Genomic DNA, 14,187 nt, shown 5'->3' with positions numbered 1-14,187 from the left:
TTCTGAAAATTTTAGTCAAATTTTACTGGAATGTTTTAATTTTATTCTAGCCAAATACTATTTTTTTTAATCTATTTTTTCTCTAAATTCATCCTTTAATTCTTGTTTTATTGGAAATTAAATTTTATAATTTATTATATTTTTAGGTTATTGTAGTCTCATAACTCATATTACAGATTTGACCACTTAATTTAATTAACTCAAATTTTTTTATTTAATTTTATTATTTAACATTATAATTTTTTTATCATTTATTTCAATTTAATTTATATAATAAAATTATTTTAATGTTACAACTCACATCAGTTTTATAAATTAACTGGAATAAACTTAAGTCATTCCATCTGACGGGTCAACTCTGACTTGTCCATTCTTCACCGGGTCCCACAGTCCTATTGTTCTTCCCTTTCATTCTTGCGGGGAAATCTCTCTCTGATTTCCATTTTTCCAATTTATTTTTGGCATCTCTCAATTTTGTCTTGTGAGCCACTGGGAGGTTAGGTTGCGAGTCATTATAAATGAGCGTACATCTTGCCTTGACAAATTCTCTCTACAAACACCCCTCCTTTTATTGTTCTTCTCTGCCTCAGACTGACCCCGTCTCTTCCACCTTTCAGTTCTCAAACCAGCCCACAGATTAGCGTTCCAGAGATGAATGAAGAAAGCACTAGCTCAAGCAATTCAACATGTAATTCACCACCACCATCTTTGGCCACTACCATTACCAATAAGCTCAATAAACAAAACCCAATTCAGCAAAGCTCAAGATCAAAGGTCAGAGACTGCAGCAAACATCCAGTTTATAGGGGTGTTAGAAGGCGAGCCTGGGGCAAATGGGTGTCAGAAATCCGCCAACCTCGTAAGAAATCACGTATTTGGCTCGGAACATTCCCTACGCCGGAAATGGCAGCGCGTGCTCACGATGTGGCAGCGTTGTGTATTAAAGGTGACTCTGCCATTTTAAATTTTCCAGAACTTGCCGACTCATTACCACGCCCAGTGTCTGTGATGCCACGTGACATTCAGTCAGCCGCGGCGAAAGCTGCTGCCATGGTCGAGTTTAATTCACCATCACCATCCTCGTCACTGTCGTCATCATCGGTAACGGTGTCTGAAGATGTGGCAGAATCCGAGGAGGAGTACTTGAGTGAAATCGTGGAGTTACCGAATATAGAAGGGAGCTTTGACTCTCCTGATCAGTCACGAATTGAGTTCATGTTGTTTGACTCGGTCGATGGCCATGGATGGGTGTATCCACCACTAGACTTGTGTGGGGAGTTTTCTGATCAGTTATTGGGCCTGGAAAGCTTGATTTCGAGCAACCTTGCAGGGTCTGTATTGAATTGATGGCTAATTAAATTGGTGGTGTGCTCTTTTTTTTTTCTTTCAATTTATAGAAGAAAAAAAAATATGCTTGGCTCCTTCTTCAGACTGGTCACTATTTTTATCACTGTAATATGATCGATGCTATATGCTAGAGTAGATGCTTAATCTCTTTCTATCACACACAAATATATGTTAGTATTTTTGTAAATACACATATATGAATAAATATGACTTGAGATGTTTTAATTGGTTACTCCAAATACAAAAGTCTTGTGTATTTTGTGTTTCTATCAAGAACTGAGAGATTTCTTAGACTAAATATATAGTAATCATGTGATTAATTTTGTCTACAACGCAAGCAACTTAAGTCATGCCTGCTAATCCCATCTTTTGTTTATTAATGCGTGCAGATAGCTTTATTTAATCTCTTTTAATCAATTAAAAGATAAAGGAATTAAATTTATTACAGAAACCACTCATTTATTGTCGGGAAGATCTTCTGATCTTCAACTTCATCGAATCTGCTAAACTTTGGAGAGTTCTGGGAATTAAATTTAGTTAATTAATTTCCGTGTTCGAGATCTTTTAAAGGTATTAATCTGAATTCTAAATAAAAAACAAATCCCTCTAATTTGCTCAAGAAATTCATTTTTAATCTTCTTTCCCCACTCTCCTTCCTTCTCTTCGTCATCGACAAATTAAGAAGTTCTGGATAAGGAAGCAGTGGCTCTATCCCCAGTACTGTGTCTGCTTGGTCCAGTCTATCAGGGAAATGCTCTGGTCATGGAAGGGGCAAAAGACGCAACGGCGGCTTGGCTCCTCCTTCCAATCCTGGTTTCGCAGAATTAGCACAAATTCCAGAATCACTGTGCCCAATGCTAGTACAGCACAGTACCACCGGAAGTGGAAGTGGACCAAGTGGTGGAGTCTGAGACCTTGCAGCAAGACCTTGACAGCGTGATGCATGTGTGGAGGGCGTTGGTGATCTTGATGGCACGCGGGAGACAACGTCTCCAAGATTTTCTTTATATACATACCGTTGCTCTTTCGTAATCTTTGATTTCGTATTTATTGTATCAATGAAACTTTCCCTGTTTGCTTTCTTATTTTCTAGAAATAACGTTTGGGTAATTAATTGTTTTTGTAAAAAAAGTGATATTTTTTTTATATGTTTTGAATTGTTTTGATATGCTGATTTTAAAAATAATTTTTAAAAAATAAAAAAAATATCATTTTGATACATTTTAACATAAAAAATACTTTAAAAAGCAATCACAATTATAATCAAACAAGCTACTTTAATTTAGAGTGTGGGCAGAGGCGGAGCAAGAAAAAAAAATTAGAGGGGGCAAATTATAAATTAGGGGGGCCAAGAAAATATTTCAGTTACTTTTATTAAATATTTACAAGGGAGGAGCATTTTCTTTCCGGGGTCGGGGCCCCTGCCAGCCCCCCTCCCTCAGCCACTGAGTTTGTGGATTATTTGTTCTTATAATGTTTTTTACTTGAAAACATGTTGAAATAATAATTTTTAAAATAAATTTATTTTTAATGTCAATATATTTAAATAATATAAAAATATTTTAAATTTTTTTAAAATATATTTTTAAAACACAAAAAAAAAAAAAAACTCTTAGTGGCATGAATGCAAAAAATTACTTGGAACAATTTCTTTGCCCGCAAGGATCGTCATAAAAGTAGCTCAAAAAATGGCATAGCTTGAAAATGTCAATCTGATTAGTGAAAAGATAAACTTTGTAATAAAATATAATATAAATAATTTATAAATAAAAAGTAAAAGAATTAAGATTTCTAATTAAATTGGTGGCCTCGTTCTAACAAAGAATATGGTGGTGGGCCATGATGGTCTCTTCAGGTACTAAGATTTTTTCCGAATGAAACACGACACGTGCCTTCAACACAGTAATTCTCGGAACTCATCAGAGAATATGCTGGCGTCATTTCTTGGTTGAATTCATACATGGGAAAAGAAAGGCATGTAAGATGAGGATTGAGAATATAGTATATTTTATTTAATAATGTATTAAAATAATAATTTTTTAATTTTTTAAAAATTATTTTTAATATTAATATATTAAAATGATTTAAAATAGAAAAAAAATATTAATTTGAAATAGAAAAAAATAAAAAATATTAATTTTTTTAAAAAAATATTTTTGAAATACAAAAATAAATAGATTCTTGAAAAAGAAAAGAGTTTTGTTGGTAAGGATGCATTATATTATAAATTAAAATCGAAGGTCCTAGTTTTAATAATAATAATAATAATAATATCTTAGGGAGGACGCATTTTGTTATTAATTATTTAGAGCAAATAAACACGAGGACGGCTGATTTACCCATTTATTAAGTCGCAATCACGGCCGTCGCCATCAATCATTCAAATGTGTTTATTATATGCATGAGAAGAGCAACTTGCAGAAAGTGCCGTTGGAAGGTTTGTTGCTTGTTGACGTCACATAAGCAGAACGGACCGTTGCAAGGATTTTTCTTTTCTTTTCTTGAATCTTATAAGTGACAGTTCGATGCGTCAGCATTTGCCGAAATATTTTCTTTGGGTGTTAAATGGAAACAGAGTAATATAAAATTTGTCATTGGTTTTTTTTTTTTTTGAAATTAAATTAAAATAATATATTTTTTTATTTTTTAAAATTTATTTTTAATATTGGTACATCAAAATATCTTAAAACACCAAAAACTAATAATTTAAAACAAAAATATATTAACATTTTAACATAAAATAATTCAACTTAATATTAAACAGATATAATATAGATTCGAACAACTTCAACTATTGATAAGAATCCCATACTCCAAACCACGAGGAAGAACAATTTCCTAATACTAGAAATAATATTGATTTAGAGTATGTTTGTATTTGTGGTATCCTCGTGTTTTTTTTATTTGAATTTTTTTTTAAAATTAATTTTTTTTGTGTTTTTGAATCGTTTTGAAGTGTTGATGTTAAAAATATTTTTTTAAAAAAATTTTATTTTAACATATTTTCAAGTAAAAAACAATTTAAAAATCAATCGTCATCACAATATCAAACATTATCTTAATAAATTAAGATATATGTGTGTCTATAATTCGTTATAATGGAGTATATTATGGAAAGATTTAATTATAGCTTAATCCAGAAATATATTAATACCGATCCATATTTAACAAAATAAATTGTAGAATTGGGAAGTAATTTAAAACATATGACATGATCATGTGTAAAGTTAAACTTTCTTAATATATATGTGGAAAGTCAAATTTTGCCACTGAGGGGGGTATTAATATATTTTACAGTTATTCATGATTACTTTGGATTTCATTAATTTTATTGCAACGGGATGATGGAACAATTCAAACATGTTTTATCCCTAATTTTCAAAAATATTTTAGAGTCGGTTTGAAATGTGATTGTGGTTGGTTTTTAAAGTGTTTTTCACTTAGAAATATATTAAAATAATATTTTTTTTATTTTTTAAAAATTATTTTTAAATTTAACGCATCAAAATGATATAAAAACATCAAAAAATTATTAATTTAAAATAAAACACAAAAAATATTTTTAAAATACATAAACAAACATCACCAAACCATATAAGCATAGAATAAGATTTGAAATATGGTGACAAGCATCATTCATTCATTCATACATGAAATTGACTTGCGCACCAAATCCTTTCGCGAGGACGATTAAATTAGAGTTAGTTGAGGGTTTGACAGGTAAAACAAACGGTTTTATTTTCTTACAGTCTTTTGAATCATTCAAAACCCACCATCGCAGCTCCCAGCGAGGTGTGAATCTTTGAATTACTGATTTAAATCGCTTCTCCAATGTGTGTGTATATATATATATATATATATATATATAGACATGTTTTTTAATACCATTTGCTTCATTAAATGATCCAATGTTATAACAAAAAAAAATAAAAAGTCAAAACTTCAAAGAAAGACTTTGCTATTTTCTTGTAGGAGTTAGCAGGTACAAAGAAATGGTTGGTAATTTTGATCCAATTAACCATGGAGTTGTTTTTTTAATTATTATTATTATTATTAACATGGATATCCGAGTTAGTTTGCGCACACCTCGACTAATTTTACCGGTTCTAAAATTAACGACCATGTAAATTTCTAGTGATCCTAAAAGGATTTGAACTCGTGATAATTGAAGAACAAACCCAAAACCTGATCAACTAAATTACTTCTTGGGATTTAACCATGGAATTGTCACAGCAGAAGATTGTTTCTTGAATTTGATTAATAAACTATAAAGAGAACAATATGTACTCTTAGAAAATGTAACAAAGAACAATCTGGTAAGTAGCTCAGTGGTAAGAGCTTAGGATTAAAGGGTTTGCTCTGCCTGTGGTCTCAGGTTCGAGCCCTGTGGTTGTTAATATAATGGAAAAAAAACATAACAAAGAAAAATCTTCGATTATTCTCTTGTTTTTTTTTTTTTTTTAAAGAATTCATGTTGATTGCATATTTAATTTTCTTAAGTCTTCATTTCATACTTTATCAAATTGAAAATATCTTTATCATAGAATTGTACCAAACTATATATTTGAAAGATTTTATGATCGTTTAACAACATAGAACAGCTCGCAAAAAGTGAGAATTCTTTATTTAAGATGAAACACCCTACTTGTATATTTTTTTTATAAAATATTACATTCGCAAAACTATAATGTATATCAATTAATTAAATATTTTTAAATCTATAATTGAAGTAAAACATACGACGTCGCATCTAGTAAACAAATCGAGCGTGAAGGATGGGAAAGAAAAAAAAAACCCTCTAAAAAGAACCGACCAACAGCATATTGTCAACCACAATATTAGCCCTAAGATCTGGGTGGTTTTACTATTGGGAGACATTGAAACATTATTAGGCAATTAACGTGTGAAAATGACACTTTCGTTTGGGTTTATGAAAGAGACATTTTCATGTGATAGCAGTGTCCTTGTAGTTTCTTACCATAGCTCATTCTTTTGTAAAAACAACTAGATTATGCATCCACATATATTGTGACTCAAGTTAATTTTATTTGAATATAAAATAAATATTTGAATATTAATAATTTTTATTTCTAATAGAAAAAAAATTAAATCATGTAAGAGTTTGATCAATATAACTTACTGGTCAAAAAACAACTCATACAACCCGTGAAAATAAAATTTGATTAAATAAAATTTTAAAATGATATCTTTTTTTAATATTAAAATAACAACATATTGAATTGACTTATGATAACCCGGATTAACATGTCAAATTTGTGGCATGAGTTATGAGACTATAATAACCTTATAGAATGCAAATCAAAATAAATTATGAAATTTAATTCTCAATCAACTCAAATAAAATTGAAAAACAAATCAATTAAAAAAGAATCTAAAAATATAACTTGAGTTAACATGTCAAATTTGCAACCCGATTCATAAGATCGAGACAACCTCATAAAAAACAAATCAAAACAAATTACAAAATTCATTCCCAAACCAGCCTAAAATTAAAGGATGAGATTAAAAAAGAAATCAATTAAGAAAAGAACATAAAAAACAACACGAGTCAATCCACTAAATACATGACCCAGGTCATCAGACCAAAATAATCTTATAAAAAATAAAAATGACCTGATTTAACCTGATTTAACCTGTAAAATTCACGACTTTGATCTTGATATTGAGATAACCTTAGAGACAGAAAGTCAAAACAAATTATAAAGTTCGATTCTCAATCGCTCATGTCAGATCTAATGTTGAATGATGAAATTTGTAAAAATCTTAATTAAAAAAATAACATAAAAAATAAGTCAAATCAACCCGAGTTAATCGTTAAGCACTATTTCTGGGTTATAAGATCAGGATAACCCAATGAAAAACAAATCGAAACAAATCATAAAGCCTAATCCTAATTCTCAATCAAACACAATATTAATTGAAAAAATTGAAAAAAAAAGTCAATTAAAAAAAATGAGTCAATTCGGTTAACCCGTCAAACTCGCAACCTGGGTCATGAAACGGGGACAATCCAATAAAAAGCAAGTTCAATGTTGAAGGATCGTGACTCAGGTCATGAGACTGATATAACCTCTTAGAAAGAAAAAAAAATAACCTGATTTAATCAGGGTTAAAATGTCAAAACTCATGACCTTGATTGTGAGACCAAGATATTCTCATAAAAAGCAAATCAAAACAGATTATGAAGTCTAATTCCAAACCGACTCAAAGTTGAATGATAAAATTAAAAAAAATCAATTAAATAAAAGACATAAAAAACAACCCAAGTCAACTCGGATTAGCCCGTTAGCACTATTCTCAGGTCATGAGACTTGGATAACCTAGTGAAAAGTAAACAAAATAAATCATGAAGTTTAATTCTCAATCAAATCAATATTAAATGATGAAATTGGAAAAATAATCAAGAAAAAAAATCTAAGTCAACCGGGTTAACCTGCCTAATCAAGTTAACCTGTTAAACCTGAGATTCGTGTCATGAGAGTGTGATAACTAAATAGAAAAAAATCTAATATTAGAGGATGAAATTAAAAAAAAATTAATTGAAAAGAAATCAAAGAAAAAAACAAAAAGCAAAGCATTATTCCAATGAGTAATGCTTTGTGATGAGAGCTTCGTGATGAGGGGTACTCCTTCCTCTTTTAGTTTATAATTAATAAGAGTTTAATAACTAAATATAAAAAAAATATCTAATATTAAAAGATGAAATTAAAAAAAATATTGATTTAAAAAAAATTAAAAAAAAAATTTTAATGAACAACACTCCGTAAAAAAAGATAAGTAAAAGTCTCTCCTCTTTAGTTTATAGTCAATATATATTCAAAAAGGTTAGAAGAACATTTGGTATTCATTTTTAATAATAATAAAAAAAAAAAACTCCTGTAGTCATAAATTGCGCATGTAATTGGGTCTCTATGTTTTCGTTCATTAAGACATCTCTGTCCATTATCAAGGAAATTTCTGTTAATTTTTATTTTTAAAGAAAAGCGAGTCACGTGATAAATTTCGACAGATTCAAATTTCAAAACAAAAAAAAAATGATTAAAAATTAAATAACTAATAAAGAACTTAAAAGATTGCCAATTTCTTTATTCATTTACCATTTGATTTTTTTAAAAAAAAATTCTTTGAGTTTTTTTATTCACACTAAAGAAAGTTTATTTCATTTTAAGAAGTAAAAAAAACAACTGATCTAATTTTTTAATCTGTTACTTATTTCTATTGTCTAAAATAATATAGTGATTATTTGGATCTTGTAAATTAAATATGGTCTCATGGTATTAAATGGAGAAACAATTATGGATTTATTGGTGATACATTTTTTTTTATAGACATAACTTTTCAATTTATTTCTTCCAAAAAAACTTTGATGTGTTTGAGCATTTCAAATTTTACACGAAAATAAAATAAATATTCACCTAGAAAAATAAAAATACAAAAAAGAAGCCTAGCATAAATGAATAAAAATTGGCATTTAGATCTATTGCAGCTCAAGGGCTTATCTCTTTATGTCTCGAAAATAATATATTTTTTGTTTTGAATTTATTATTATTATTATTATTATTATTATTATTTTGTTTTTTTAATATAAAAAAATATATATATTATAAAAGAATTTTTAGGGATCCTTTATTGGGATATGACAAGGACTTAAAAATAATGTGAATAGGGTTAAGTATCGAACACCTTTAGACTGAGTATGCTCAGCGCCTCCTGCTCGTTGGCCAACTCTAATGATCTCTTCTACGTCAACATGATTTTTAAATTGTAATTGTTTTATTCAAATACAAGCATAACCCATATATATATATATATATATATATATATATATATATATAAACATCCACACTAGTTGAAACTCATTAACCTAAAATCTTTCGTTTAATTCTTTTATAACATTTCTTTCAAATTTCTCATTCAGGAGTTACTTTTATATTTTAAAATTCATGTCTAAGCAAAAACTATATATTATCATCAATTATCTAACTTTTTCAAGATTTATGCATGCCAACCCAAAACTTGTTTCTTTTTATATTCATCTTCCGATATCTTTATTGAACTAAATCGTCAACATATATCACACATTCATTTAACCAGAAAAACATGATTGCTCTCCTAAGTTTCACTCTAATCCCAAGATCTCAAAATTTAAGACAGACCAAAATCTCCATCAAAATCAAATGCAAGAGTTTCTTTCGATTCCAAATAATCATTAATACTTCCACCCATACTATGTATTTATAATTAAACAAGCAATTCATGAAATCTCTAGATTTCTGTTTTTTTTCCTCAATGGTCGATAGTAGTTATATTAGTTACACTAAGTTTTCTTTTGATTCTTCGTTAAACTTCATTCCATATCATCGTAGAATTATACATAATCATCTTTTTAACAAGTTTTCACACTCTTTTAATTCTTTCCCCACAAACCCCTTATTTGGCCGAGATTTTCATTAATTAATAATAGTTTCCTTTTTAAAAATTTTCATGCTATTACATTTTATATCAATCTCAAAATATTTCCCACAATACAACCTAGCACAATTCTCATGTCAAATTAGAACAACAATTTAATTTCTCTTTTTTCCAATGTTAGCTAAACAATCACAATAAGAGTGGAATGATTTTTTTTTTTCAAATCGTCATCAATACATCATCATGCATTAGTTTGACACAATTGAACATGCACATATAAAAATCTACATTTCTCCCACTTTCCACAATTAAGGCTGATTCTTAGATACTAAGTTTAATTTCAAATCCTGCCATAATTTTGCTTTTATTACCATCTAACCCAATTGATTCAAATAACATTCAATTTTCATTTTTCTCAAATTTCCTCAAGAACCCCACCTCAAAATTCATGAGTTTCAGCATCAATTCTATTTGTATTCATCGAAGCTTGTATATTTAGGTTTAGAACTTCATACCTTATGGTAAAATGAGCTTTGAATGCTAACGAGTCAGAAATTTTCAACTCCTCTTTCTTCTCTCTTCAATTTGTCATGCCTCTCTCTAGGACTCCTTTTCTCTCACTTTATTTTCTCCTGATTCTTGTGGTTGATAGGTTCAGGAAATCATCTCTCTCTTATTCTAGCCTAAAACCTTGAATTCTCTTAAGTTTTCGGTGTAAAAATTGCAAGGAAGCAACAAACTCTCCTCTCTTTTTTCTTTCGAGCAAAACTAGTTGTTTAAGGAGAGGAAGGAGCTAAAATTTCTATTTTATTCACTTATTTATGTAAATGTCATTAATAAGTCTATATTTTATTTTTTATCTGGATGTTGACATTCTTGTATAACCTTTCTAAACTCTAATTATAGTGAAATTGTAACCTAAGATAGAGCATTATGTCAGGAAACTCTTTGTAAAAGTTTAGTCTGATCCGACAGTCAGATTAAAAGTCATGCTTGATAGCGTAAAATTGGTCGGTAGGTGATTTTACATCAAAAATCTGATTTTTTTTTTCTATCCTTGCATGGATCATATCAATTATTCTACTAAATCTTCGAGACCATTTAATTATTTCAAAATATATTTATTTTACCTTTTCATCATTTAGTTTATTTATGGTCTTATTATCGTTTCACGGTAACGTTACTGATTTTCAATCAGGATTTACACTAACAACTTTTTTTTGACCTTTTGATCACATGTTTAAATTCATTTAATTTTTTTATTTTTTTAAATCTGGCGGTTTACACCTACAATCTTAACTAAGCATCGGAAGGTCTCTGAGCCCAAAGGAGACTTGTTTTCTAGGTGCTTGTGATTCTTCGTTATTACTAAGTACAACAACCCATTTACATTATTTTAGCACAATACTAGCTTTGCCAAGACGTTGTTCTTTTAGAATTTCCTTTAAACCTAATCAATGGCACCATCTATACAAACGTTTTAAACAAAATCCATTTTATTTACCTTTTTTTCACATATCTTCTAGTTTTTCCATGGTCAATAGCTCATAAACTTTAGGAAAGAGATGGCTATAAATCTTTCCACTATAGATGATCCATCAACCTTCTTCAGATCTCTATTAACTAACTCAACATGTAAAAATTCTCAAGGAGGGTCTAATTAATTATCAATTCATTAGACTTTTATTTAAAGAATTGTTTTTGATGAGAAGGTTATGCCCTGTACTACCAAAATTTTTAAATTTACTGTCAGAATTTTTTTGTTGATATTTATTCTCTCAGTCTGTCGGTACAAATTTTACCGACAAGCTCACAGATGAAAATACTTTGTCATAAAAACTCTCATCGGTGATTTGTGGTCTGTCAGTGATAAATTTACTACCGACAAAAGTGCCCCAAAAAACAAAATTACAAGCTTCATTTCGTCAATATTTCCATCGGTGAATATGACATATCACAAACATGAAAACTGTATGTACTTCCATTAGTGATTTTTTTTGTTTGTCGGTATTTCTCTCGATGAATTTGACATATAACTAATTAAAAGACTGTATGAAATTCCATCGATGATTAAACAATGACAGTGACATTTGTAGTAATTATTTTTCAACTCTTTGGAATATACCAATGATCTTAATCCGTCTGTAATACCATTAGTGATAATTTTAAAATATTTTTTAAAAAATAAACAGAAGTAGAAAATAATTAAAGTAAATTAAATTAATTTAAAAATAAAATATTTATTACAAATTTAAATATTTATAAGTTTAAATATAATCTAGAATAGAGGTGTTGGAGGAAAAGAAGGAGGAAGCAAGTCTTTGTTGGGACTGTAAGGCCAACAAAAGGGAGCACATGTACCACCCATTTATGATTTCATCTTCATTACCAATTGATGAAGTTTGGTCATCTTAGAACTAAGTCGTGCATAATCAACAGTAAGATGGGTTGACTAAGCTTGTACTCATTGGTCTAAAATTGCTTCGAACTCTGAAGTTTTAGTGCTTAGAATCGATTGCGAACATCCAATGATTGAAACATTGTGAGTCATCCACAAGTCCTCGACCATAATGTTAAAAAGACCATACACCTAATTTCTATTAGATCCACCAAATAATCATGCTTTCAATCACAAATCCGAATCGGGATCCGGATGGATTAAAGAATCATCCTCGTATCTCTTCTTTAACCAGATGTTATATGTTTTCTGGAAAAAAAAGTCAGCAAATTAAAAAAAACTAACTTACAAAAAACAAATTGAAAACTAACATATTACAAAGTGCTGAACTCGACTATCGATGAGTTACTACACCTTTTTTTATGGTCCACACGTGCATTTCCACAAAAAGTTTCATCGGGCTGGGCTCGGCTCGCATCCAAGAACCATAGCTTGCAAGAAAAAAATGTTGTTAGTTAAATATATTTTAAAAAACAATAAACAAAAAAAGGATGTAATAAAAACAGAAACTTACCATCATTTTTGCATGTGAAATGAACGTAACAGAATCGTTGGTGTGTGTGGTAATGGAACCGTGAACACGCCGGTTCTAGTTCTCTGTATTGGACTCTGAATATCGCACGAAGCGCTCAGATGTCACATGATGAATATATTCAACCCATACAACCTCTGAGATGTATGGTGGTCTGGAATTCTTCCAAACCGTTACATTCTTCCAGCCTGAAAGCTCTCTTTCTTTTGCATATTTTTTAGCTTTCTTTTTTGCCTCGTACCAAAAATCACACAGTCTATATGATACAAATGAATTATCTATTAGTAAATGAAAAATAAAATTGAATAAAATTAGTATGATTCTCCTAAACCCCCATTGCAATAGCGTTGTTAACTCTATACCATTCAATTTTTTCCTTTTAGCTAAAATTTGTAGAAGAAAGTTTTTATTAATATTAACAAACTAACTAAATTAACATAATAAACTAATTGATAAAATTATAGGGGGTGTTTTTTGTTGTATTGAAAAATAAAGGAAGAAGAAGAAATGGGGGAGGAAGAGAGAAGAGTCTCTCGCCAAGTCATAAATTAAATATTACAAATGGATTTACTAATGAAATAACCTATCGATAATTATGGCTGTAAAAGTGACTTCATCATACTTTTTGGTTTTTTTTAATTTTTTTTCTCACTTTAATTTTCTCAGAATATACCGAAGGAATATTTCATCAATGTTTATTGATGGATACAATGAAGTTATAGTCTGTCGGTAAAATTTACCACAATCTATCGACATAAAAATTTCATCAGTGTTTTCTTTGTATTTGTCAATTTGCTGGTAGTGATAGTCATGAGGTTTAGTTTATAACTAGTTTTATCACTCACACGATGTCATCGGTACAATTCCAAGTTATTTTCAAACATAATAAAATAATATGATAATGTTGTGAATGCATTTTAAAATGTATTATGAATTTTTTAATTAGAAATACAAACATGCTATTTACACTGCATGTAGGATTTCAAGTAAATTTTTAATGTGAAAAAAGTAATTATGTTATGGATATGTTCTTATCATATTTTTTTTTTTATTGAGAAACAAAAAAATATTGTTTATACTTTATGAAATAAACTAAGAAATATATGAACTGGTTAATAAAAAAATAATTGTTAACACTAATAAAACATTAAAAATGTGAATGTAATCTTCATAGTAGAAATAAAATGGCCGATGCATATACAAATATTTTATACTACTTGTCATCTTTATTTTAAATATTTTCATTCCTTTTTATCTTAGTGGCTTTATATTGTTGCTAATAACAAATGATTTCTTTTTTATATAAAAATTCATACAAATACAACCAATTCATATCAAATATGAGAGGAAGAAAATTCAATACAAATCAAATTAATTTCTTTTAAGTGTCATGCAACTAAGAACATATATATATATA

The 14,187-nt window shown here is 29.0% G+C and overlaps 1 protein-coding gene across 1 annotated transcript; it reads left to right on the top strand.

The window, feature by feature from the left end:
• Positions 1-442: 442 nt before the first annotated feature.
• Positions 443-1,579, top strand: LOC7478411 (ethylene-responsive transcription factor TINY). The gene has a single exon (XM_002303265.3). The coding sequence runs from the start codon at positions 652-654 to the stop codon at positions 1,345-1,347; it is 696 nt and encodes a 231-aa protein (XP_002303301.1). The 5' UTR covers positions 443-651; the 3' UTR covers positions 1,348-1,579.
• Positions 1,580-14,187: the final 12,608 nt, after the last annotated feature.

This window comes from Populus trichocarpa, chromosome 3, assembly GCF_000002775.5.
Source record: "Populus trichocarpa isolate Nisqually-1 chromosome 3, P.trichocarpa_v4.1, whole genome shotgun sequence".
In the NCBI taxonomy this organism is placed as follows: Eukaryota; Viridiplantae; Streptophyta; class Magnoliopsida; order Malpighiales; family Salicaceae; genus Populus; species Populus trichocarpa.
Note: the sequence above shows the minus strand (reverse complement) of the source record. Positions and strands in the feature narration are given on the sequence as shown.

Bases quoted from the DNA above. Each gene is read 5' to 3' on its own strand.
- LOC7478411 (XM_002303265.3), top strand. From the start codon at position 652: ATGAATGAAGAAAGCACTAGCTCAAGCAATTCAACATGTAATTCACCA.